The 25,936-nt window shown below is 45.7% G+C and overlaps 1 protein-coding gene across 12 annotated transcripts in view; it reads right to left on the bottom strand.

Annotated features, from left to right (window-relative positions):
• Window positions 1-5,308: 5,308 nt before the first annotated feature.
• RGS6 (regulator of G protein signaling 6) overlaps window positions 5,309-25,936 on the bottom strand; it is a 253,210-nt gene continuing 232,582 nt past the window's right edge. For 8 of the 12 annotated variants that reach the window (XM_074542901.1, XM_074542904.1, XM_074542903.1 and 5 more), the window contains 2 exons: window positions 15,518-15,660; window positions 5,309-11,385 (listed from right to left, as the gene is read on the bottom strand). In XM_074542901.1, coding sequence (XP_074399002.1) covers window positions 11,349-11,385; window positions 15,518-15,660 — 180 coding nt within the window. In that variant the 3' untranslated portion in view covers window positions 5,309-11,348. Of the gene's footprint in view, window positions 11,386-15,517; window positions 15,661-15,834; window positions 15,898-25,936 lie in introns of all 12 variants that reach the window. The other 4 variants (XM_005479958.4, XM_005479959.4, XR_012580818.1 and 1 more) reach the window with 3 other exon arrangements.

The raw sequence follows: 25,936 nt of genomic DNA, 5'->3' as shown, positions 1-25,936 counted from the left end.
AGACCCTGACAGTTCTTTGGCATGTGATGTTGAAAACAGCCAGTTGCAATTTGTGTTTGCTTTTAAATTTACAGTTTAGCCGAGGGGATAGAAAAATGCTTCCTGTTGGGAGCAAATTCACACCTCCACTGGGCCCACACAGACTCTGCACCATGCTTTGAAGTTCCCCGTAAAATTGTGGAATTGGTGCATGGTCCCCACCTGACTAGGGGGAGGTCATTTGGTATGTGAACTCTCAGGATGTGACTGAGGCAGGGACAGATTGCCTCTAGCATGTTTGAGGTTAACACTTTATGCTCTTGTGCTCTGACTGCAATTTCAAGTCCCCCATCATCACTGTTGCTAGCAGTAATGAGCCCACTATGGATGATGGTATCCCCCTCTGTGACAATCCCGAATTGCATCCCTGGTGGAAGGGGTATCTTGAGGAAATGATCCTGTATTCCATCCTGTTATCCAAGCATGCTGGAGAGGCAGGACATGATGGCCAAGATTTACACAAGAAGGAGCTCAGCAGCCTGAAGGGAACTGAAATGGTGGGAAGGCAGCAGGCCAGGAAGAGCAAAGATCTGTCTGAGCCACCAGCTCATCAGCTGTGTTCTTGCTTCCTAGGATGGGGACAAAGGTGGGAAGGGGACTGACTCACTGGGACCGCTTTCTCAACCTCCTCTCCCATGGGGATCTTCCATCGGCCAAAGTGCATCTCCTGTTTCTGCCCTGCTGAGGTGAAGTTTGCTGTACCAAGTGAAACTCTGCTCCCTCTGCTGTATCTATTGCCAGCAGAGTGCAGTGGGCGCTCCTGTGGTCTTCCAGGAGAATGAGTAAATAGGATAATTTCAAGTGCACCCCCACACAACTGCTGGGCAGGGATGAGTCACCAGGAGCAGGCTGGGAATCTCAGCAATGTCTGCCTGGCTGCAGCGCTTGTACAGCGCCAAGGGGAACACAGGTATCTCTGTGCCAGAACTCCTGCAGGATGCACTACAGGAAAAAAACACATTTGTCTTATTTGATGGGGAACTCGTGCATGAGAAGGTCATGCAGACATTTCCACTGATTTTGGGAATATCTGCCTGTCTGCATATATATGTATTGACCAAGTATGATGGTCAATATTTCACACAGCAGTGTTATGTAAAGATTTCTCTTAACATGGGAGGTTGTAGGATGGTTGTATTACATGCAAACAGAAAAATCCCTGTGTATACTGCATAGGACCTTTCTGTAGAAAAATTACTCCAGGAGTGATGTAGATGACTTTAACATGCTTTATTGGAACTGTTTTCAGAAAGACCTTCACTCTGCAGCCAGGTGCACTAGTTGCTGTGAAGACAAATCTGCAGGGTTTTGAGAATGCCATATATGTAAATAATAGAATTCTTTTCAGATACTACAGACTTTACATTTTTAAAGCCTTTGATGATATGCCCATCTGGGACTGGGCACAACTGCTGACCCCTCTTGCAGTGTTGGGCATGATCCTGTTCTGATAGGAGTCAGCTCCACTTTTCAGCTACTGTGACAGAATTGAAAATGCGCCCAACAGGAAAGCTAGGGTGGGTTGGCATGGACTCTGTCTTCCCTTGGCACTCTTGCTAGGGTAAATTTGCAACTGAAATTCCAAATTTGGCAAGAAAAGGAAGAACCATTTTCCTGGCAGCCCTCCACAGGTACTCAGGAGAGTAGATGGGGGGTGGTAGCCACAGAACAGATGGCAGTGTGGGATGAAGGTAGGTAAAGTGGTCAAAGATGTGCAATAAATAGATTTAACAAATGTGTTACAGCACAACATGTGTGACACATATATGCAGTTTTCCACGAAGAGCACAATGCCAGGGTGATACCCCACTTACACAAACCACTGGGTAATTGTACTGTATGGACAAACACAGCCCTTCTGTCTTCCCATTACTATGTTTTTCCTGAGTGATCTTTTAAAGAAAGACAAAGGCAGGAAAATCTATAGCAGTCTTTGAGCAACTGGCATAGGAGAAAAGCCTCAGCCATGACAGTCTGAAGTGGGGAAAAGGCTGAAATGAGACATGATAATCCACAAATATCTACACTTTTCATGATGAGGAATGGATGTTGATGAAAAGTGTAAGATTTTTTGCAAGACTATGCAAAAAATACATTAAGGGAAATACTGAAGGAAAAAAAAATCTATTGTGCTAAACACCTTTGCTATTTGTGGCCTACAGATGGCTCTCCCTGTTTTTAGACTTACTCAAGAGATGACATTTTATGTTGTATATCAGCCTTCTTTTTTTCCTTGCAGTAAATGTTTCAAGTATGGAAAAATATGTTCCTGAGGGCATCTGCTAAGGTCCCATCCATGGAGATTTCAGAGGTGTGCTAGATAAAGCAACCTCAGTGAATATTCAGTAGGGAAAATCCTGCTGATGAAAGGGAGAAGTGCAAGATGAGCTGCCAGGTCTTTTATTATCTATGACTCCAGGACTATTGGTAGTGAAGGGAGTTCTTGCATAAAAGCCTTTACTGGCTTTATTTATGCCAAGGCTGCTTCCAGGAAGGGGGAATCCATCATGACAGAGATGAATGCAAACACAGAGCTTTCTCTCTTGTCTTCTCTCTCCATTTGGACTGTCCTTTCATTTGACACAGAGACACTGGTGTTCTGTGTGTACTCTGCAACCTGATTTGCTTAAGACTCCCTAGAAACAGAGAGACAGTGAGGGCGGGATCACCTTAACACAGTGACTTGACTGTTTCTGGGAACTGCTTGCTGGGTCAGAAGAGAAAGTCAGGGAGGGAAGGCCAAGTCCCATGAGAGTGGCCTCCAGTGATGCCCTGACAGGCAGGGAGCCAAGGAAAGGATGCTGATCCAGATCCCTCCACCTGCAGCCAGGCACATTTTTCCTGTGACCCATTAGAGAGCTCAAAGCCCTGGCAGATGAGAAGAAAGGTCACCCCCAAACCACTGTTTGGGATGCAGAATTGCCACCATATTCATCAGGTCAATAGTACCCCAGATGGGAAAGAGAAAACCCACACTATGAATTGAATTTCCTATTTTTCTAGCACTGCTCTCAACACTGCTTCCATATTTTAGAAGTCTGTGGTTTGCTGTGCTGCTTTTCATAAAGCTCTGACAAGTTTCTAATTAAGGAATGGCAGAAGGTAGATAAGCTCTGCCCAGCTCTGGCTGTGAGGGCAGTTTTGCAGAGGGTAAGGCAGGGTCCATGAAAGGAGTTCAGCATCATGGCAGAGTATCTCTGTATCCAGAGGCAGGTCATCACAGGAGGACAGGCATTTTTGGGTAGGGTATTACCTATCCAAAATGCATGACATGAAGAAACTCAGAAGTTTAGTTACAAGATAGAGCTTGCAGGTGGCCGACAGTGGATGATCTATCACACTAAGCACAGAAAGATTTTTCTTTTTCATGTGTTGGATGTGGGAGTATATGTACAGGGCTGGCTGAAGAAACTGGCAAGACAAACTTTCTTCAGACTGTGGAAAGCCCTAGTTAGCTTGATTTGTCCAGACCATGCCCCAAATCTGTCTGTGCTCCAGCATGGAGGATCTGACATGGTATCAGACTTCTATCAGCTGAGGGAAGGGTTTGAGGCCTTCCCTGCTACTGTCTGTACAAACAAATATGCAGCTGCACTGACAAACATACAGAAAATATCCCAGAGGTGACAACGCAGCCAGGCAGTCTTGAACACAGTTTGTAGGCAAGTGCTACAAACTTGCTTTTGCCAAGGTGTTGCCTGAGCTCAGAATGTGCCATTTCAGCTCACAGCTGCAGCTGCAGTGTGGGGTTGAGATTCAAAGAGGGGTGAGTCCAAACCACACATGCATCCCCCTCACCTCACTTCAGCACTTTCAGAGCTCAGTAGTCTTGCACATGGCGGCCCTTGAGGAGTGTTTCTTTTAGTGAATAAACTGTTTCTTCAGCCAGCTTTTGTGAGATGTTAGTTTGGCAATCCCTTCATGAGCTGTACAGACCAGCCTCTCTAAAAGGAGGTCAGGGAAAGCAAGAGTTAAGGAAAGGCAGCTGAGAACCACAGATGCTGAAGCAAGGGGATGTGGGGAAGATCCAGGGCAATGGTGATGTGGTGTGCTGGCAGCATGATTGGTGGAGGAGCACGGATGCTCTGATGAGCAGACCTGCAGGATGGCTTGAAGGCAAACACACAAAGCAAATAAGCCTGTCAAGCAAGGCAAGGGACTGCACATTGCAACTCTCTGGGTCTGACTCCCAAGATATTAACGATGGACTCTCTGTGCACTAAGCATGGGGTCCAGTTGAGGAAGGTAACAATTTCCCTGGCCTGTACTGGTCCCTTCCTGCAAAACCAGCAAATGTTACACATCCTGCAGAGACAAATGACACACAAAAAGCAGAGATGCTCTGAAGGATGTAAGCCCAGCAGCTCTGAGCTCTGCCATGGGAGGTCACAGGCAGGTCTGGGAAGCAGCACAACCCTCGAGCAGGGTGGCAGGCAGTCGGACCTCCTGGCCCTGCAGGTGACCTTGCTGGTGAGAAGGGCTTGGGTTGCTAACACTGCTCGTCTTTGGGACCTTCAAAACCTGAGAGCCACAGGTTTTGTCCTCTGCAGCAGCGCACCGAGCTTGCTGATGGGCGGTTTTCCGGCTTATTTGGGAGGAGCCGGGTGCTGGTGCCAGAGGGTGCGGGATGAAGATCACTGAGCAGCACGGACACCCGCTGCAGCAAACCGGGCGCTTTTTGCAGTCCCTGGCACGGGCCCGAGCTTCCAAGCTGGGCGTGCAGCCTTTGTTTGCGGTGTTAGCTGCGGCTGGGCATTGTCCATGCGGCTGGACACGATCAGCTTTCTCGAGAAGGGTTCAGGCCGAGGGTGGAGCAGCCGGGCCGCACTCCCGCAGCGCCGGGGCCGGCGCGGGCCCTCCCCGCGGCGGGTGCAGCTGCGGCCCGGCCCGGCCCGGCCCTGCCAGCTGGCTGCGGGCCCTGCCCGAGTCCCGAGCGGCTCCGTGCCTGTGCCAGGTCAGGAACACTCGGCGGCATCGCCGTGCAGCCCCTCCCGTGCGGGGGCCGCCCTGCGGGACGGTGCCCGTGTCCCCACGTGCCCTCCGGAGCGCCCTCCACCCACCGCCACTGCTCCGGGCCCCTCCACCCTCCCCGGGCCTCGCCCTCTGCTGGCAACGGGACGTGGCCTTGCGGAGAAGCAGCTCTGGCTGCCTCCACTCACACCACAGGGGCAGGAGACCCTTAAAATTTTTCCCTTGCAGAGGAAAATCCCACAGCGTCTCCTTTGGCCCCAGATGACCCCGGAAAAGCAAATTCCAGAATCCCAGATGCTTTTTGGAGAAGTGATGCGTTGTGTAAAGCATCATTTGATAATTTTTATTAATCTGGTGTGCCTTAATCCACGTGGCATGAGCCTCATGTAGAACCATGGCAAGAACCAGACGTCCACAGTTCTGGGCTGTGAACCTGTGCATCATGCAGGAATAACCTGCACATGGATGGACATGAGAAATATTGTTGAGGATCCAAAAGGAAACAACCACTATAGAAATCCCAGTCCACACTACTTCACTTCCTAGTCCACCTATAAAAGGTGCTGCTCAGGGCTAGCTGTCACCTACTATTTATGTAAGAATGACATGGTTCAAAGATGAGAGAGAGAAGCTTCATTTAGTATCTCTGCTGACAGATAGCAATGTCCATTGCCCAAAAGAGAGCTGCCCTCTGCCAGATGAGATGTTTCAGCATATCTTCTGGGTCCCCAGACAGGAAGGCACTGGTGCATCCCTAAATTCTGCCCACTAACATCCACCCTCTGTGTGGGGTGAATCCACAAATTCCTATTGCAAATACAGAGGGTAACTACACTGACACTTGTGGCAATAGCCATAAATTCACATTAAAAGCCTTCAAGTAATAGCATTGCTGTGTAAAGACAGCCTTTGAAAAGCTGGTTTCCAAAGCTTAGCAGCAGGATTAGGAGGTTGCTGGCTCTTAGCTGCAAGCTTTGCAGATGCTAGGGGCTGGCAAAGCAAAATGTGTATCACATGAAAAAGTTGATCAGGTCTGACTCTCCCCTGCCGTGAGATTACTTTTCTCACTACAAAGCATTTCTCCTCAGCAGTAAGTTCAAAGTACGTGTGGGCATGAAGATAGTGTATTGTTCACCAGCTCACTGTTCTGCTGAGCAGCCACGTTGCTTGTTCCCTGTCTCAGGTTATAAACAGTGCTGAGAAGCTCAAAATTGCTCACAGCTTAAACAACCTAATCATGATAACCTAGCCTATCTTACCCTACTGCGAGCTCTACTTTAATAATCCTGCTTAATCATTAAACCACAATAAAAGCAAGCCAAGGAGTTTAAGGCAAGAGCCAAGCCAAGGTGGATCAGAGCACCGCTGCAAACTTGAACTGAGCAGTCTCCTAGAGACAGAAGCAGCCACACAAAGGGATAACAAAATTGTTGTGCAAAGGGTCAGAAACATGTAGCAGAAAATGTGTATCCATTGAGACTTGTGAAGCTGTGAGCGGCTCTTGCTAGTTAAGACCCTGCAGTTTTGCCCTATTTACATCCTTTTCCCAGGAGACCATCTTGTTATCTGAGATACACACTCCACTCAAGTCTTGTTGATGTCGATGCTCTGACTAAACCCTTATTCCTGGTGATTATTGAGTATAACAGTGGTTGCCGGTTATTTTTCAGAATGCTTTACCCCTCTACTGAAGAGTAAAAAGACAGCAAATTCCTTGGACAGACCTATTCCATGCCACAATACTGCATATTGTGTTATGGCAAGTGAATTTTTTTCCAAGACCATTCCATAAAGAGGGTGAGGTTAGATTTAAAAAAAAAAAAAAAAAAAAGGAAAAACAGCAAAGGAGACAGAGACACTGCTTCTGTCACTTTGCTGTGGACACTGAGAACAGGGTTAGGCCAAGTCCTGCCCATGGATGCACCCAGGGCTTGCACTGGTTCCAGGAGGATTATTTTTGTGTGCATGAGTGCATGACAGACAGAACAGATTTGGTCCTTGTTGCTTTGACTTTTCCAGGATGCTCCATTTATTTGTGCATTTTAGGAAACAGACTGGTACAGTCAAATGTTCTGTACCTGGGTTCCCCTTCTCCCACCCAAAGCAGAAATAATTTTAGGCTAAAAGCATCACCCATGCCAGAAAATGAGAGACAAATCCTTTCAAAGGCAAAGGACTTACCAAAACCACCAGGGTTTCACCTGAGTAGGACTAAACAAAGAACTTCACCAGAGTCTGTGACAATTTGGCTGAAGAGACAATGAGTCCATTTTGTATTTTCAGACCAAAATAATTGTCTGGGTGGGGGAACACTCTTGCCTCAGCTTCCTTGAAAGCAGGAATGAGAGGATTGGTATTGCTGAGATCATTCTAGAATCTGGGTTACGGTGCAGAAAACTGATTCATGTTCTGCATTTGGAAATGGGGTATATTTCGTCATCATTGTCTCACTACCACCTCTTGTAGGATTTGACTGCAGCATGGAAGCATCCTGATATAACTTTACAGTGCATCATGTTGTTACTGTAGTAACTTGTTACTAGGACATCTTGTGTTATCTTTATTGCTGCAGTACCTGGTACAAATGTACCACTGCTTGTCCACACTGTTATTACTGCCTTATTCCCCATACTAATTTACTGCAGCATCCTGTTGTGTCTTATTGCTGCATTATCAAAATGCTACTTTACTGCAGTGGCCTGTGTTACCTTATTGCTACATTTATTCTGGCAATATTATGTCAGTTTACTGCCACTTTTTATGGCTGCCCTGCTACCATTTTATTGCAGTACTCTATGGGTTCTTAGTGCTGAGTTATACTGAGAGTACATTAATCCATTTGCTTCAGCCTAACGCCGTCTGCACTGACTTGTCGAACCTTTCCTAGTTCTTGTCCTGCTGCTGTTTTGCCACAATAGCCATGTGTGCTCTGGATACTCTATTAACCAAATAACAGTGCACAGCCATATTTCACAGCCATAGTCCTGTAAATATGGGTAGTTTTGTAGCTAGCTTGCACAGCTTGGACATTGTAGAAGCTTTCCAGACTGTCTTTCCTTGAATTAATGCCATTTAGAACATAAACAGAGGTGGAAAGCTGATTTCCTAACTCATCTTCAGCATGATGAGGTAGCTGGAAGACACTGGACACTTAGAAAGCAGCAGATCACTGCTTGCAATGCTCAATGGGATACCATTCGGTGTACAAAAGTAGCATCACTTGGAATAAGCAAGGTCATTAAAAAGCAATAATTCAAGAATGTGGTTCATGTGGAAGTAGTTACATGTTAATATCACCATATGTGAAGTAAAAGACATGTGAAGAACAGTTAATATGTATTCCCAGGAGGAGGCCTTGTCTACTCTCATGTTTGTTTTGGAGAAATTTAGTCAGGAAACAAGAAGCAGAGCTTTCTTCCCTCCAGAGGATATGCAGCTCTGTCCGCTCAGCTAGCCATTGCTGAGCAGATTAGTTTGCACAAGTGTGCATTTAAATGGCAAGCTGTTCAGCATCCAGGCCCCCTGATGCACGCCCATATGCATACTCTCCATGTCTGTAAGAACTCCCTCCATGCGCTCAACTGTTCAAACACAGAATATTCCCCACAGGCAAAATACTGCGGCAGCCAGCGTGACCGTCCTGCAGGAATAAAGCTGAAAGACAAAGCAGAGTGTGTGGCTCACAGGGCAGCAGCTCATCCTCAGGTTAAAGTCTGGCATTTCTGCTGCCTGCACAGACCATAACCCAAATTCCACCTGTCCCATTGCCCACCAGCACTCTCCAGTCCTGCCCACATGTGTCGCCATGCTGAAGGTCCTGAGGAGTACCTCTGTGGAGCTACCCCATCCCTCCCCCAGGAGATGACCTCTCCAGTCATGGGAACTCACTGCAAAGCAGGGACCCACATGTGCCACGTTACTATCCCTGCTCCTTGCTACACACCAGTTTCATGTTTTATGTGTGCAAGTTGCTCAGGAATGCTCTGCAGACCAGCTGGAGGGTTCACAAGACAGACCTCCCGTGGGAAATGCCTTGCTGCTGGGCAGCACTGGCAGCAGAGTCGCTTGGAGTGTGAGCAGCTGTTGGTTTACAGAGCTCCAGTGATGCATGGCACTGGAGGGTTTGACAGAGATAAAAACACCATCTACAAGACTCTAAGAAGAGATGACCTCTGCATTTTCCTAGGGATGACCAAGGGGGCACATATACATATGCATGAATGGACATGTGAACTTATTAAACAAAGACCTGCTATTTCCCAAGGGGACTCTTTGGCTGGGTGGGCAACAGAGGACAAATAGGTCCTGCAAGGGCAGCTAAGTGACAATTTGGAGGATGACAAATGTTCTCTTCAGAGGCAGGAGACCACAAGAATGTCAGGGACATTCATGGTTCTGCAGTCCTGGAACTTCCTTGTGTGTCATGTATATGTAGGATGAATTTGGTCTGAAGGTCAGACAGCAGGCTGTTTAGGGTATAGGCATGTGTAAAGAACAAAGATCCTACTCAGACATCTACTGTACATTCATGCAGGTGAATGGACCTTAGGTATAATTGATATTAGGACTTTTCTGCAGGAATGAAAAGAGATATCAGAATGAGAACTGTCATGGGCAAAGAGGAAGGGTTTTTTTTTCTGACAGAAACTATGCTGGCATGTTTTTGTGCATACATAGGCCTTGGATATTAGAATAATACTTGCCTCAGAAGTGAATGTTGTCAATAGCCAGCTGTCTACTTAGCTAGATGGTTTTGCCTAGGTAGGAATGTAGACTTGTAGCCATGTAGCAGCTTCTACCACCTGTACAAAAAGCCAATTTGCCTTGGCATGAGTGAAGAAGACCAAGAAATGTCTAGTTTCATGTATGCTTCAGATCTGAACTGCTTACAAAATATAGGAGATTTTTGTGAGTCAGCTGAGTCTTGAAATTCTTTTTATATATAGATAGTATACTGTATGTGAATGCAGGCCATTTTCCTATCTGCAGCTAGTATAAATGGATTTCATAACAAAGTCACTTCAGTCCTGTCCTCATCCTAACCGCCATACTTCCAACAGCTTGAAACAAGCTACTGGGCTGTCTTTTGCTGTTGCATTCATGAGCTGCAGGTCAGATGAGTTTTAGTGGAAGCTCATTTCCTCCAGTGGTACAATTTCACTCTCAGAATGCTGCTTCTCAGCAGGGTCAGTTATCTGAGCACGATATCACAGCTGGGTATGCTGCTGTTTAGGGAGTGTCACTTGGCACCTTGCCCATTCGCACCATCAGTTCCCTCCTCAGAGTTGCCTTTCCCTGGACACAAGTGAATGGATTTTGGCCCTCTCTGACTGGAGAGCTGGAGTCCTGTTTGGTTTGCTCGGAGAAAAGTTTGAACATCCATCATTGATTAGGTATGCAAAATCTTAAATAAATAGAAAATTAAATAAAATATAAATCAACTCACTTTAAATACTGTGTATGTGAGTGTGTGTGTGCGCTTGTGTGTGCATTGCACATCTTAAACATGACTTTTTGAGCATCAGGCAGAGTCTGATCACATTTGCACTACGCGCACATGCAGAACGATTCCACCGACGTCAGAGAATTTGCACCAGGATCAGTCTGACTCAAGGGGGAAGATCTTCAGGTGATGAAAACCACTCCTGCTTTCCTCACTTCAGGTGAGGATCTGGTATCATCTCTGGACATGCTACATGCTATTGGAAGGACAATGAGTGATGAACTTAATGCCTGTCTTTTTTTTTTTTTTTTCCCATTGTTTTAAAGGAGGAGAAACATAGGAAAGAAAAACCAAGTTGAAGTCAGTGAATCTGCAGGTGAAATGCATTTGGGATTTTGTGAGAAGGAGAAGCAGCTTCCAGCTAAAATATCCAGATATTTTATTGGATCCAGACAGCCACATGAAAGGGAGTAAGTGGGATTGCGGTGCCATCTTATTACAGTCACGTTTGTGCCAGGGAGGAAAGAGATGTGGAAAAACACTGATCTCTCTCAGCTCTTCTTTCTCCAAGCTGTAGTTGGGTCTGTTTCCTTAAATAACAAGACAGCAAGCCCTTGCCTTGTTGACCTCCTGTGTATGGTGAAGTGTTCTCCAAACCTCAGCTGGAGACAAAGTACCTGCACAGAGCTCAGGGTCCTTAAGGAGCTGTGCAGACAGGGAAGTGTTGGTGTAAACTGTGAAGAGAGGTGCTCCACTGGTGTGTGGCTCTCTGCTTCCACTTGCTCAGGCTGTCTCCCCAGCAGGGACTTGTTCTCCCTGAAATGCCCCGTCCCCGGCAGCGGTCCCAGCTGTCTCTCCCGCGGGGCGGTCAGCCGGAGCTGTCAGGAGGACTGCATCAGGCCCGTGAGGCGCTTGCTTGCCAGAGACTTTCCCTGGAGGGAGGGACAAACAGACAGAAGAGATCCAGAGGTGTAAGTGATGTCTTGGAATGGTTTCTCTGGGAGCGAGGGGCAAGGGCCTTCCCCGAGAGTGGGGCACAAGCCTCTTGTGACAAGGGACGCAGGTGGGGTGAGCCTGCCTCTAGAATTTCATATGCCTGCAGTTCTGCCCCAGGAAAGTGGTTTGGCAAGGAGGAGTTGTGCCTAAGTCCAGTGACTATCACTCAAGGATGTGCCCTGGGTCTCGTGAAGATATTTCCTTTCTCCAGTTTCATGGGAACTGGTAAAAGCAAAGCCCTGTCGTACACTCACTGCTACTCATGCTGTCCTGCTGGTGCAGAGCTCTACCCAGCACAGGGTAGAGCTCTTAGGGAGGGGATGCACAGCCAAGGCTGCTGTGGAAACTGGGATGTCCCTCCCACAGTCTGTGAATCCGTATCAGCTGCACAGCATCCACCACAAGCAGGTCTAGGAAAAAAGTAATTTCAGAAACAGTTTAGCCTGTTCCTGTGCTGCTGTCACTCACCTTGGCACACTCCTTGGTCACTTGCCTCATGGGTTGGTGTCTGTTCTCTCCTGCTTGGCCTCCCTGCTGTCCCTGTGCTCTCCTCCAAGCCACCAATGCAAGAGTGTGGCTGTGGCAGCCCTGCTCAGGCCCTGCTGTCATCCACATGAGCTTTCCCACTGGCAGGACCAAGGACTAGAAAGAAGGAAGATCACCTGCACATCTGAACTCCTGCCCTAACTTAGACCATGCAGCACCTCCTTTCAGGAGCAAAGGACCTACAGGACCTATTTACGGACCTGCAGCCAGTGTTCTCCATTTACAGACAGGGTATATCCACATAGGGAATACTGATGGCTTTGCAATTGCTGATATAACAGTGAAAAACTATCTCAGGTATTGCACCAGGTGCTGTATTTCTTTTGTGAACTTTCCTCTTTAAAAATTATGGTTTTCCTAAAGGAAAAAAAAAAAGTCTTGCTTGAAATAAACATTCAGGGAATACCAGAGAGCTGTAGAATACCTAGCAGCTCTTAAACAACCTCCTCTTCATTACTATATTTAGCCAAGATTTCCTTTGCAATAGGAAGTCTTACTGATTGCTGTTTCAAAGAAAGAGCCACAAAAAGAGCAAGAGAAATGGATTATTCAGTGAAAATAAGTAAGCATAAAATGTAGAAAAAAATTCTGAAATGTAAAAATGGGCAGGCTATTGGAAATAAATATTTTTAAACAAGTTAACACTCTAGGAAAAGACAAACACTTCCCACCTCCCTTTGATTTCTAATCTCTTTCCATGTAGGGCTGTTCAAGGAGGATGTAGCTGTTCCCTACAGAAGTGGCATTTCATTACTGAGATGTGTGACTTTCACCAAATAATTTGTTCAGCTGCATGAGCACACACGGCCTAATCTGTCGTGTTCTGTATACCAGCAGCTGAGGGAAACACTGTCGTTGTGCCGACTGTCCTGCCTGGCAGGAGAGGCCCACAGCCATTGCTCTGTGCCTCACACACAGGGCTCAGCATGGAAATGGCCAGCTCCATCCCAGAGCTCTGCAGACACACCATTCAAGATACGCAGGTTTTTTTGGTTTCTGTTTTTTGCAGTATAAATCAATTTTTCGATTATCACTATTTTTAAATGCACTGTTGTAAAGCTTGGCCCAGTGCTACCCCAGTGGTTGGCCAAGTCTTCTGCAGAGCAACATGGCTTGGGGGGGGCTAAGACCAGGGCTGTCATTTTGTGGCTCTTGAGGAATACCAGAGAGAGTGTGCTAAGGAATTATCAGTCCCTGAATCCTATTTATAGGAAGAAGAAGGTAAAGATATGGATGTTAATTCCTGGAAGAATAACATGGCTGAGTTAAGGGGGGAAAAAAGTTAGTTTCCACCAATATTTGGGTACTTCCTTAGGAAAAAAATCAAACAAATAAATAATCCTTGGTTTACATAAAGCCTATTCAGTCAGACTCTAACTAATCTGCGGCAGGCAGCTCCTCTTGTTATCTTCTCACAGGCAGGTGGCTTGGGGCTACGCCAGCTCCCTGTGTCAGGTTCCAGCAGGGCTGAGGAGCAAACACTGCTCCTCATCCCCCACTTCAACATTGCTGTGCTCAAAGCAGGGAGGAGAAACGCCGGTAGTGGGCCAGGCTGAGGAGAGGGGACGGCTGCCCTGGAGGAGGTGGTGGGCTGGAAACGGAGCCAATGGCCGTGATTTGCGCAGAGCGAAACTTTGCTCTTGGGTTTCCCAGTGGAAACTGCGTCTCATTGCGGGGAAAAGCAGTGGCCTCCATCTGCAGCTCCCCCGTCTCATGGGAAAGGCGTTACCCTGGGAACGGTAGCAAACTTCCCGCCTGCAGGCTGGGATGAGTCCCCCGTGCAAAGCCCGTCTGTCTGGGAGGGTAACTGTGCCAGGGAACGGCCTCATGGGCGGGGACATGCAAACAGATGGGTGCAAGAAGCTCTGCTTTAAGACAGCAAGAAGCAGGCAACAATGTTGTCTGCTCGGTTGTTGCGTTCACCTCTGTGTTAGGACAGATGGCAAAAGGATCCCTGAAATTGCATAAATTGCTGTGACATTTTTGACTACAAGCAAAAGTGCTGTAATGTTCAGCCCCCAACTAGAGGCATACTAGAGGTAGGGGGATTTTGTTTCAACCCAATGCAGGGCCAAGTGTCAGCCTCACAGCATGGGTGTGAGCGACACAGATATCTGCAGGCTGGGCTTGGGTGGGATGCAGGTGTTTGGTTTAGGATTCTCTCACCTTAGACCTCCTCATTAAAATAAAAGGGGATCAGGAAAAAATTGCATTTCATTAGGAAAACTGGTATCTCTTTCCTATTACTAAAATGAACAAGAAGGGAGTAAAACAGTGTATAACAGGTGGAAAAGCTGGATGGGATCTGCAATCCACCTGCTGATATAAATCAACATGACTCAGTTGTTTTCACAGAAGTGCTGCTAATTTACACCACTTGAGGGGCTGGCCCGTGCTACCTCTGTTTCAGGTTTAGCCCTGCAGGGCTTCTAAGGCACAAAGCCCTTCAAGAGACACAAAAGTTTGCATCAGCTGACTGAGAAAAACATAAATGCAGCACACACAATGGGTTCTTTGGAATAGGGCAGCCTCTCACCCCGCAGGCAGCCAGCACTCTCCCCAGGACCTCCAGCCAGTCCATCCCAACCTGCCTGCCCCTGCTTGCCAAGAGTGTGTCCGTGGCCAAAGAGTCCAGGATGGTGACAGCATGCTTTAGTGTCATTGCTTGGTGTCCAGAAAAGAGGCGTCTGGGTAACTGAGAGGGTGGCCTGTGTCCACCTTGAGACAGCAGAGGTGGGATGCACACCTGTATTCTTTGTGATCCCACAACCCTTCCCTGAGGCTGCGTAGTGGGAGGGCCTGGGTCAGTCAGGTGAAAGGCTGCTCTGAGAAAGCTGGAGGTGGCTGAAATAGTTCTTAACCAGGTACAACATGTGCCAAAAAAAGTTCAGGTCCGGGAGAGCATGTTGGGTCTCACCTACCACATGGAATGGGTGGAATGATCTATCTGACAGAGCAAGGATGTTTCTGATTATTATGATGTGAAAGATTGGCACAAGCAACACCTAATTTCTTTAAAAAGATTCAACCAAAATAAATTATGTTTTCCTTCCATGCATCTTTGTTTAGCATGAAACCAGCGGCTGTCTCTGCCTCTCCTTTCCCCACTGTAAGAGAATGTCAACAACAACTGCTGTATTTCCAGGAGAAATTTCATCTAAGCCAGGCTGGCAGGGGATTTGGAAAGTGTACCATCTCAAGCTCAGCACACTTCAGTGCTTCTTTCACTGTGCCACATGTATATGCTGAATAACTCAAGGCAGGATTAGAGTGGATGTAAGGAGTGAACTTTTTACATGGGGTCTAAAGTCTATAAAGAAATCCCAAGTCCTCCAGTCCCCAAATATTTGTCACTACTAATTAGGGTTACATCAATTAAAAGCCCAGACTGTTGTCACTGAAACAACACAGCACAAGCAGTAGGGCATATGTTGTACAGCATATGTTGTGTGTTGTCTTGCATGCAGGAAGGCCTCCTTCTCTCTCATGTCCTGCAAGCAATTGAGCTGTTCCACAGCTTACAGGCAAGGTTGACATGGAGCTTCACTGCATCTGGTAATGTCCAGTTCTCTCTGCACTGCTGGTTTGGTTTTTCTTTGCCCTTGAACACTTCCATGACAGGAGCCATTTCTTAAAGACAGTGTAAAATGTAGATCTGGAGTATTCTAAGGAAAAAAAAATCAGGGAATTCTTAATAAACCTAATGAAAATGTCCCCTAGAATACGACTTCCAAATATGTAGCCATCCTAACTCCTTGGCTGCATGTCCAGCAGAGGATTGGATCTCAGCACTTGTGGACCATCAGGGCTCACTGAGGCCCACTGAAATAAAGACTAACCTGCAGGTCACAGGAGATGGTTGCCATCTTCAGGGGCTGAGCCTTTGCTGAGCAGCTGCTAAGCTAAAGTGTAAAGTGCAATCAGCAATTATTTTAATGAAGCAAAATTCAGCAATTTAATATAGCCAAGAAGCCAAGTAAGAAGGAAAAAAAGAGTGTCTGGAATTTGATGCAAAAACGGACAGCACTCCTTCCAAACCTACTGTATGAGCCAGCAGAGTTTCCATCTTGCTCCTTGCTTTTATTGGCCAAAACTAGCACTTTGCACAGTTGGGAGAATATTTTAAAAAATATTTTTAAATGGAAAGTTCAGTTCTGTCCAGTGCCCATGGCTTCACACAATGTTGGTATGCTGTGCCCAGCGCAGTGCAACGCAGCATGCAGACATTCCCCACCTCAGCATGCACAAGCCTGAGCTCCCATGCATGTTGTCAACAACTTACCTGAACACCAGGCAGGATTTATCCCATAATGAGCTTTGTGGCTGCAGCAGGGGCAGAGAGGAGAGATGGCAGCACAGGCTCCCCTGTGCCATGTCAGTACAGACCAAGCTGACTGCTCACCTCCACAATTTCCACCCACCAGCCTGGGGCTTTGTTTGTTACAGCTGTCCCCACTTCTTGCTTTCTACCCCTCATTTGTGTTCAGGGCTCTCCTTTTCCCAGCCTGCTGCCCAATCTGCTCCAGCCAGAAGCATCACCTTCCTGGAAGAGAAGTCATGTCATGGGGAGCACTGATGCCCCATCGCCCTTTGCAGAGAACTGGGGCTGGTCTGCATCTCCAGTGGAGGTGAGACGATTCTCCTTCCATTGGTTTGAATCTTTTTCACATCATCACAGGCAATACTCAGTTTTCCTATCTGTTAGATAACATACTGCAAGAAATTTGGCAGTGGGCAAACAACATCCTGCAACCAAATTTTACTTCTGAAGAGATTGTGATGGCCCTAGCACTGCCAGCACTGTTTGGTTTTCAACGTTATATTACAATACAGAGCTTGGGGAAGCTTTATTTTTGTGCCATTTAAAAAATAATCCTTTTATTAGATATTTTCATTAAGATATACATTGTCAACATAAGATAAGTGTAACATAAATTAATGAAGTTAAATAAGAAACTGAATTAAAAACATAAACAATACTGGAAAATAACTTAGTTCAACACAAAATAAACACAGACATACAAACTATGAATATAAGTAACATAAATTAACACACAAAATGTGGTGGACAATACCACCAATTACACACTGACACAAACTGAAAACAGGAGCTGCAAAGTGGCTGTAGAGGGTAAGGTGGAGCCAGATGCTCCCAGCATGTGGAACGCTCACCTGTTCCTGCCACTACAGTCTCATGAGTTACTCCCAAGCTCCTGCAGAGTGGGCCCCACTCCTCTTTTAAGGCTTGACTGACAAGCTACCTGAGCTTCTTGCCATTCCTGCCCATCAGAGTGAAACTCGACCACCATGGGTTACATTCCCACATATGATATTGCTTTTTTGCTCTTCTAGCTCTCTTATGAGAACAGTTCAGAGCTTCAGTCCAGTTAAAACCAGTATCATCTATTCCCATTTTAAGTTGTGAGGATTTCTTATGCTTCCTAAATGAGGCATTGCACTTTGCTTGGAGAAAAACCAGTACACCACTGCATATGGTACAAACCAGGATCTCTGTATTCACCCACTCCTAGCACAGCTTCATAATAGCTGCAGCCTTCCTCTTCCATCCCACCAGTACCACAAGATCCTCTTTTTTTGTGGTACAGTCTGGGCTCCTTGTAGCTGAGAGTGAACCAGTTTTGGCATTGGTTAAAGCTGTCTGTGGACTGCAGATTAAGCATGTTTTCCTTCCTTTGACACAAACCCAGGAAGACAGAGAAGCAGATGGATCACTGCAGCCAGTACACAATGGTGTAGCAGACTGCTTTTTCAAGCCACCTCAGAAATGCCCTAACTGAATGTTGCTGGTCTGCCTCTAGGGCATGGTGTGATTCTGTGCAAAGGACTCAGCTTGTTTGACAGCTTTCAGCACGACTGGGAACCAGATATGTAAATATCTTGTACAGAGGAAGATGGATGCACCACTGAAATATCAAATCTCTCTGGAGTATCAAAATAAACTTGGCTAAAATCACAGCAGGGGCTAAGCACACCCTTCCTCCCAAACACCTTGCTAAGGTCATGGTTTAGTATCTGCAGCTAGACCTGTCTGTAGTGAGAAGGTACCTGCTTTTGTCTTCCAGGATTTGTGTGGGGCTCAAATAAAATACAGCGAATTAATAGTGGGTGTGTTTGAACTCTGTATAGTGCCTTTCATCTAGAAAGGTCCCCAAGCAATTTCACAAATGGTATGCACAAAGATCACTCACCCACTTTGCCCTTGCAGGGGCAAAAGGAAGCTGCCATCCTGTGCCAGCAGCACCACACAGCAGTGCTTTTAGGAAGTGAAGGATTAGAAGCTAGAATACTTCCTGGAAACAATGAATACTTACCCCTTAAAGGAAGCCCTGTATCTAGAGCAGACTGTGCAGCATACAGGTGACACATGCAACTTACCCCTGACCGAAGCAGGTAAGGCGCCATGACGACAGCCAGGGCAGGCGTGGTACATCCCTGCCTGCAGCGGCGAGTCAGTGCATGCGCCGTGCAGGACATGCATGCAGCCCTCTGCAGCCCCAGCTGTGCACACTGGCTGGCTCACACCATGGGAGCAATCACAGGGCAGGCTGCAAACACAGGCTGCAGCCCCTCTGCGCTTTGGGTACGTTCTGATGCTTCCCACCACCTCAGTAATGCAAGTTCCTTTTCTCAGCACAAGCCAGTGTAATGATTGGAGTAGTCAAGTGACCGCATTTTATTTAAAATAAAATACCTTCCAAAGATAAAATAACCCTTTTCCCAGATGTCTTTTCTTGATGACAAATCTAAAAAACTTTGGAATCCACTCCTGTATCCCTTCCCTTCTTGCTATCTATTCTGATAGCCACTTCACCAGCATCTCAGTGTCTAATCTTTTTATACTTTCCACTTTTTCAACCACTATTCTCTACCAATAATGGCTTAAACCTTTGTCTTTATTGGAGGTTGTGAATACTTTCCATATCCTCAAATGCTGTGATCTATTTATGCAAGCTGGTAGAGCTGGGAAAGTGAAAAAGTGAGAAAAGTGGTAAATATATGACAGCTTTATGAGATTATCAAGGAACTAGTTAAAAAGATGACATTGGGCAGCAATTCTTTCTCCAGCCTTACACCTTCTTCACTGCATTCATGGTTACTATTTATAATACATCACAGTGACACAGCTGTGCAAAACATCACACAGTTCACCATAGAAAGATAAGATTCTATCAACACATTTCACATGTGTGACACCACACTCATGAATTAAGAATAGGACTGAGTTTGACTGGGAGTCTGATCCAACAGTACACAAACCGAGAAGATATAAAAAAGAGCATGAGTAGCAGTGGCCAAGGGATTAAGCTCAGGGTCAGGAAGATGGGGAAGCAGCAGCAGATAAAAACAGAAGTGACAACATGGAGCTGGGAAACAGCTGAGAACATCAAGGAAGGGACAGCCAGGTAATAAGGGTAGAAACTAAAACTTTCACAGCTATATAATGCAAGGGAACAGATACATATGGAACTGAAATTAAATATGCAACTGTGGATTTCTCTGAGCACTGAACTGGGATGCATTTACATCCTGAAACAAGAATTGTTCAATATAAAATTACCAAAAGATACCAGAATGCTAATGACAGTTTGCATCACTGCAAGGAGGAGGAGGGCATTTTAGGCTCCAGACAAAAAGCATCTTGGGCACTGAGCATGATGAATACATTGAACACAAGATCTCCAGTCATTCTTGTTTCTGGGAAAGTTATCCTTGCATGAGAAACCCAGGTGGAGCACTGGCTCCACAGCCATTAAGGATATCATGTGGGACTTTGCCTACAATGCTTCTGGGTGAAAATACAAAACCACTAGACTGGGGCTGCTAACACAAGGATAACAGCAGCTCCTGCTTCCCAGCTTCTCCTTCTGCCTATGCTATGGTTAATGAAGCTGGGCCAGTCTGTCGATGCAGTTATTAACCTGTGCCTGGGAACAATCTTCAATCTTCATTGATGTGCTGTACAAAATGTTCCATCCAAAATGTCCAGGATTCTTTGAAAAGGGTCATTTGAAAATCCTTATTCTTACATCCTTAAACTACAGGCTACTTCCCACACAGCTCGAACACAGACCATCTCATCCTTCACCTTATTTTCTTTCAACATTGCATTGAATTTACACAAGAGATTCTTTGCCTCCTTCAGGTAAAGACCTTTTCCACCCTTACACATTATGTTCCCCCAGTCCAGTAACATAATGTGTAACAGTGTCCCACATCTGTCAGTTCAGCCAGAATTTGTAAAAATTCTGCCTAAAGTATAGATCATTGCTCTGGTCACTATCTTGTCCTTTAAAGCACAAAAACAGAGAACTCTTATCCTCTAAAAGGGGTCCATGTGGGTGTGCCTTTTTTCTTAAAGAAGTATCAGTTGGGAATAAAATCCAGAGGTCTTGGCACTGAGTCACCACCTGGACACTGAGTCAGAAATTTTAACACCTGTTTTCTTCCAGGGAAAATTCCTTCCCTGGAAGATAGCCATTTTAGGAAAGGCTGAATTCAAGTTTGCATATGATGGCCCAGGCTTATCTAAGTTACCTGCTGAGGCTGGTATCCATAGGTTTAATCCCTGTTATTGCTGAAGTACCCATTGCTGCTTTCAGAGATAATGCTTAAGATGCAACAAAGGAGCCCCCTCCTATTTCCTCCTTTATTAAATGCAAATGGCTACCAGTGCAAGTTAGGCAGAGACTTGGTGGCTTCCTTTGTGAGACAAAAAGCAGCAGTAGTTCCCCTAAATGTACTCATTAAAATATATTTTCCTTCTACACTTGGCCCTGAAGGATCATCTCAGCTTATGAGAACTAAGCTTCTGTCTATCTGATTATTAAATAATTTCCAAAGCAGATGGGAAACTACAGTGGTTTAAACAGCTAGGCTGAGGCTGCAGGGCTAAAAATAGTATAGCAGACTCCTTTTAATTAGTAAGATGATGAAATATGACAGAAGAGAGAGATCTAGATATATGGATTTGTGTGTATGTGTGTCTTTAAAATTAAGTTATTACCTCAATACTAGATATTATTTATAACATATATGATACATGGTGTCTGATTTTTATGATGCCATTTATCTTCACTTGGGAGAGAAGACAGGCTAACTTTGCTTTCATAATGTCAATCCTTGTTGTATTCAAAAGGAAAATTGTAATAAGATAAACCTGCCACCATGTGCAGTGCCATCCTTTTTGAAACGAGATGGATTAGTGAGAGCTCCTAAGCTCTGTCAGCTCTGCAGCTCCAGGATATCGACCATTCCCCAGGGCACCCTGGAGAGCATGAAGTGCCAGCCTAGCTTTATACCTGTGATTCCAAAGCATGGGAACCTGACATAGGCCCAAATTTCCCAGGTACTGTGATGTTTATCCTACCACTGTGCTGTCTATGTATTTGTGAGGACTCTTCAAGACCTGAAGAGAGGAGAAAAGACATCTGCCACCCCTCTGCTCCAGCAGTGCTGGGCAGCATGTGCCCTGTAGTGTTCTGCTGCTCCACCATGCAGATGTGGCCCTTTGATGCTCACCAGATGACTGATAACCATGTTTGGTCCTGGGACCACAAAGCTGCCATGAAACACATGGACATCACAGCTTCAGACTTCAGTCAGGTAAGTTGAGGAGGCTGAGAGTGCCTGGCTTGTTGGGGGCTGGATCAGACAGATGTTGCCTTGCTCCAAGGGGAATCCAGACAGGCACTGCAAACTATGCCTTTGGTTCAGAAGGATCTGACCACAATGGGCACAACCCCCTTTTGGCTAATGCACTACGGTGTCAGCTGATACTTTGTAAGGACCTGGAAGTAAAAGGTGAACCATCGCCACAGTGAAAATTGCCCTGTCAAAATCTTGCTCTTAGTGTCATGCTTAATGTGGACCAGATAGCATGAGGCTTTCAGAAAGATTTGGTGCAAAAACTCGGTGCATTCATTAGTCATGAGATGCCTTCTGTTGGTCAAAATTATCAAGCCAAGGAAGACATGACAGTGGGTCTTCAAGGAGTTGAAGACTGGAAAAAAAAAATCATGTAAAGCCCTGTTCTTTCTTATTCCCCGTTGATCCATGTGAAGGTGGAAAGCCTCTGGTTGCCTAGCAGAACTTCATGGTGTCTTGCTAAAGTATGTCAAATGGTCTGGAGCTAATCCTGACTCTGTGCACCCCAAACCAGGTGTCCAGCTTTCCACCCAGTGCAGGTGACCAGTTTGGGAGCCCTGTAAGATTTTTCACAGGTAGGGCTTAGCTCAAGTAAGAGACAAAAAGCCTGCAATACTCTTTGCACTTTGTCAACACAAAACTTTACTGTTTCTCTTTAGCTTCTCTTTCTGAAGCATTTTTTCCTGTCTTTGTCAATCAAGAGATGGTGAGACCCAAGAAACCATAAAAGGCAAATTTAGACAGTCTGATTTTTTTCATTCAGATGAAGACTCCCTAAGATGCTGGACATGTTTGGTCTTCTGGCTACAATCAGCTTTCTCTGATATGGAAAGCAACACTGTAAGTACAGTATTTTCAGCAAGGAAAGGATCATGAACTTCTATCTCCATGCTCCTGCCCTGGCCCTATGCCTGCAGTGTTCCCCAAAGTTCCCCGGATTTGATTACAATGATGTAAAAGGAAGGGCTCTAGAAAAAAGGGGGTCCAAGAGCGCTGGTCAATACTCAAGCATCACATTTTCCTAGCTCAAGACCAGGGTATTGCCATGAGCAAGAAACCAAGCAAAGGGGGCAGGAGACCCCTTTGGATGAGCAGGGAGCTTCTAATAAATCTCAAGCAGATTCTGGGATGTGGAAAAAGGAACTGGCTGTGTGGGAGGACTGAAGGAACAGTCAGAGTATGTGGGGATGTGACAAAGAAGGCCAAAGGCCATGGAGAATTAAATCTGACAAGGGATATGACGGACAAAAAGAAGGGTTTCTGAAGTACATTAGCAGCAAAAGGAAAATTTGGAAAAATGTGGGGCTGCTGCTGAATCAGATGCATGTCCTGGTGACAGAAGACAGAGAGAAGGCCCAGTTACTGAATGTCTCAGTTTTTAGTGCTGAAGTTGGGAATCCCAGACTTTGGAAGTAAGAGAGGAAGGGTGGAGAAAGGGAGACTTCCCCTTGGACATAGAGGGCTGAGTTAGAGATTGGCTTGGCAGGCTTATGTCCCATAAACTTCTTTACATTGAGAGTAGCAGACATTGGAATAGGCTCCCCAAGGAGGCCATGGAGTCTCCCTCTGGAGACATCCAAATCCACCTGAACACATGCCTGTGTAGCTTGCTCTAGGTGACCCTGCCTTAGCAGGAGAACAGGACTAGGTGATCTCCAGCGGTCCCTTCCAACTGTGATTCTGGGATTTCCCAAAATGCTGAGCCACATGCTACAGCCAAATCTGAAAATTTTCCCTGGGGTCTACTGGCCGTCCCAGTGCCAGGCAGAGAAGCACAGTCTGGAGGTGGCCCAGATCCACAGGCAATTAATAGCTCCGTCAATTTGGGAGACGATTTCACTTCAGTTATGACTCCTTAAGGCAAAACTTTTGGCCCTTACTGGTTTTGAGATTTCTTTTACAGCCATCACTGGAAATGTGATCTCATATTAATCTGCTTGCAAAATAGGCTTAGTGCTCCTCCCTTGAAGAGAGACGAACTGGAGGTCTGTTCCAGCCAAACCTTAAGCATACATTTAATTTTGTCATGCCAGTGCAGGGCCAGCTTGAATATATGATCCTGTAATGAGCATTCACAAAGCACAGTGGAGCTCTGGAAGTATGGACTGCTGAACTGCTCACTCCTACACAGTCAGGGAGCTGCATTGCATATTGGAGAACTAGAGCATACAGAATTAACTTCATCTTAATTCAGTCCCCTGAGTATGCCATAAAGTTCTCACTGGTAATACTGTCCTCTGAGGACATTATGACATGTCAACATAGTGACTATTTTCTCATCCGATGGCAATAACAAACTGCCATAATGCAAAGTATAAAAAATTCAGACTCTTCTTAGTTCTGGTAACTACCATGCCATCAGAAGATGAGATTTTATATCTTTATTAAGAGAAATGAAAAAAAACTATTTACAGCATGCTAGCCAGTAAGACAAAAATGAACTAAAGTACCAACCAATCTACTACAATTTTCTTTACCGGTACTTACATTCTAATCATAGCATCTCAAACTTAGCTTGTCAAGTTACCCTTCAAATCAAATGCAAGAGAAAAATCTATGCTTGGCTGTGCAACTATAAACCCAGCCAGTCTAGTAAAGTGAGAGTTACTCTTCCACATACTTGGCAAATCTGGGAGCAGAATTTACCACTCGATGTAAATATTTCTGCATGGTTTGTTTAAAAAAAAAATTAAAAAATCTTTCCTACTCCTCTCTCTGGCAGACTCTTAGAAAGTAGTAAATATGCAGATGGGCATAGTGATATATTTTGTATCAACATATTTCAAATGTGTGCATATGCATTAGCTATATAAATACATTCCCCAGGAAGTCTGCCAGTGGATGTACTACAAAGCCTTGTATGTTACATTTGGGTTTGCTTGTGCAGTAGCACAGCAGTGTCAGGAAGAACTGCTCTCAGCTTATTTGCTCTACAGCAGCTCACACTTACCTGCACAGCTTCCTGTTTCTCTCAGGATGTTCAAAGGTGCTATATTTATATGCCATGAGTGTGTATGTAGTGTACATATAAATATACAAATATATACACACACATGCAAGAGTGTGACTCATAGAATGCTTTGGGTGGGAACCTTAAAGATCATGTAGTTCCAACTCCCTTGTCACAGGCAGGGATACCATTTGTTAGACTAGGCTTCTCAGAGCTCCATTAACCCTGTTGTTGAACACCTCCTGGGAGGGAGCATCTGCAGGTTCTCTGGGTAGCCTGTTCCAGTGCCTCATCATCCTCACAGTAAAGATTTTTTCCTAACATCCAATCTAAACCTACTCTGTTTTAGTTTGAATTCATTCGCCCTTGTCCTGTCAACACGTGCTCTTGCAAAAAGTCCTTCTCGTCTTTCTTGTAGGTTCCTTTAAAGTACTGACCACAATTAAATAAACCCAAAGTCTTCACTTTTCAGACTGAACAAAACTGATTTTCTCAACCTTTCCTTGCAGAAGAGGTACTCTGTTCCTCCAATCAACTTTGTGGTCCTCCTCTGGATTCAGTTCATGTCTTTTCTGTCCTGGGGACTCCAGAGGTGGATGCAGGTGAGGGTCTCCAGGTGAGGATCTCACAAGAGCAGAGTGGATGGGCAGAATCCCCTTTCACAACCTGTTGGTCACGCTGTTTTTGGTGCAGCTCAAAACACAACCTGTGCTGCCCAGTATCCCTGCTACTCCACTCCACTTGCAGTATCTGCCTCTGGTCCTGCCCCCTCTCCCTGCTTCTCCCGCTCTGTAGAAAAATTGCTGCACAGACAGATTCCTGAATGCAAGTGGGGCAAGCAGGCCTTGCCCAAACTCTGGACAGACTGACTAGAGGTTGGAGACTAATGAAGTACAAAGAGGGAGAACATCTGCCTGCTGCCCTTGTGGTCCTGCTGTCCCCTTGTCTAAAAGATTGAACAGTGTCATGTTTCTTGCTGTGACTGGGCTTCTTTTCCGGTATCAGTATCGGGAATGAGGCAAAGGGTATCGCGCTTTTATCACTATTTACATGAGCACTGACAGATGGGGGCAACGGAGGAAGCGGCTGCAGTGCTGTGGGTGGATGTGTATGTGGGGTGTCATTATCCATGCACTAGGGAACCAAACAGATACTGTTGCAATGGAGCTATGAGAACCATGCTCTTCTACTTCATTGTGCAAGGAAAAGCCACAACAAATACTGTAGTGGGAATGCAGCAAAAAGGCAACTTTGTATTTAATTCTAGACAAAAAAAAAAATCAATTTGTTTTGCAATGATGATAAGCTAGAATGAGCATTATGCC

This window comes from Zonotrichia albicollis, chromosome 6, assembly GCF_047830755.1.
Source record: "Zonotrichia albicollis isolate bZonAlb1 chromosome 6, bZonAlb1.hap1, whole genome shotgun sequence".
Lineage (NCBI taxonomy): Eukaryota > Metazoa > Chordata > Aves > Passeriformes > Passerellidae > Zonotrichia > Zonotrichia albicollis.
The sequence above is the reverse complement of the archived record's forward strand: the minus strand, read 5'-3'. Positions and strand labels throughout refer to the sequence as shown.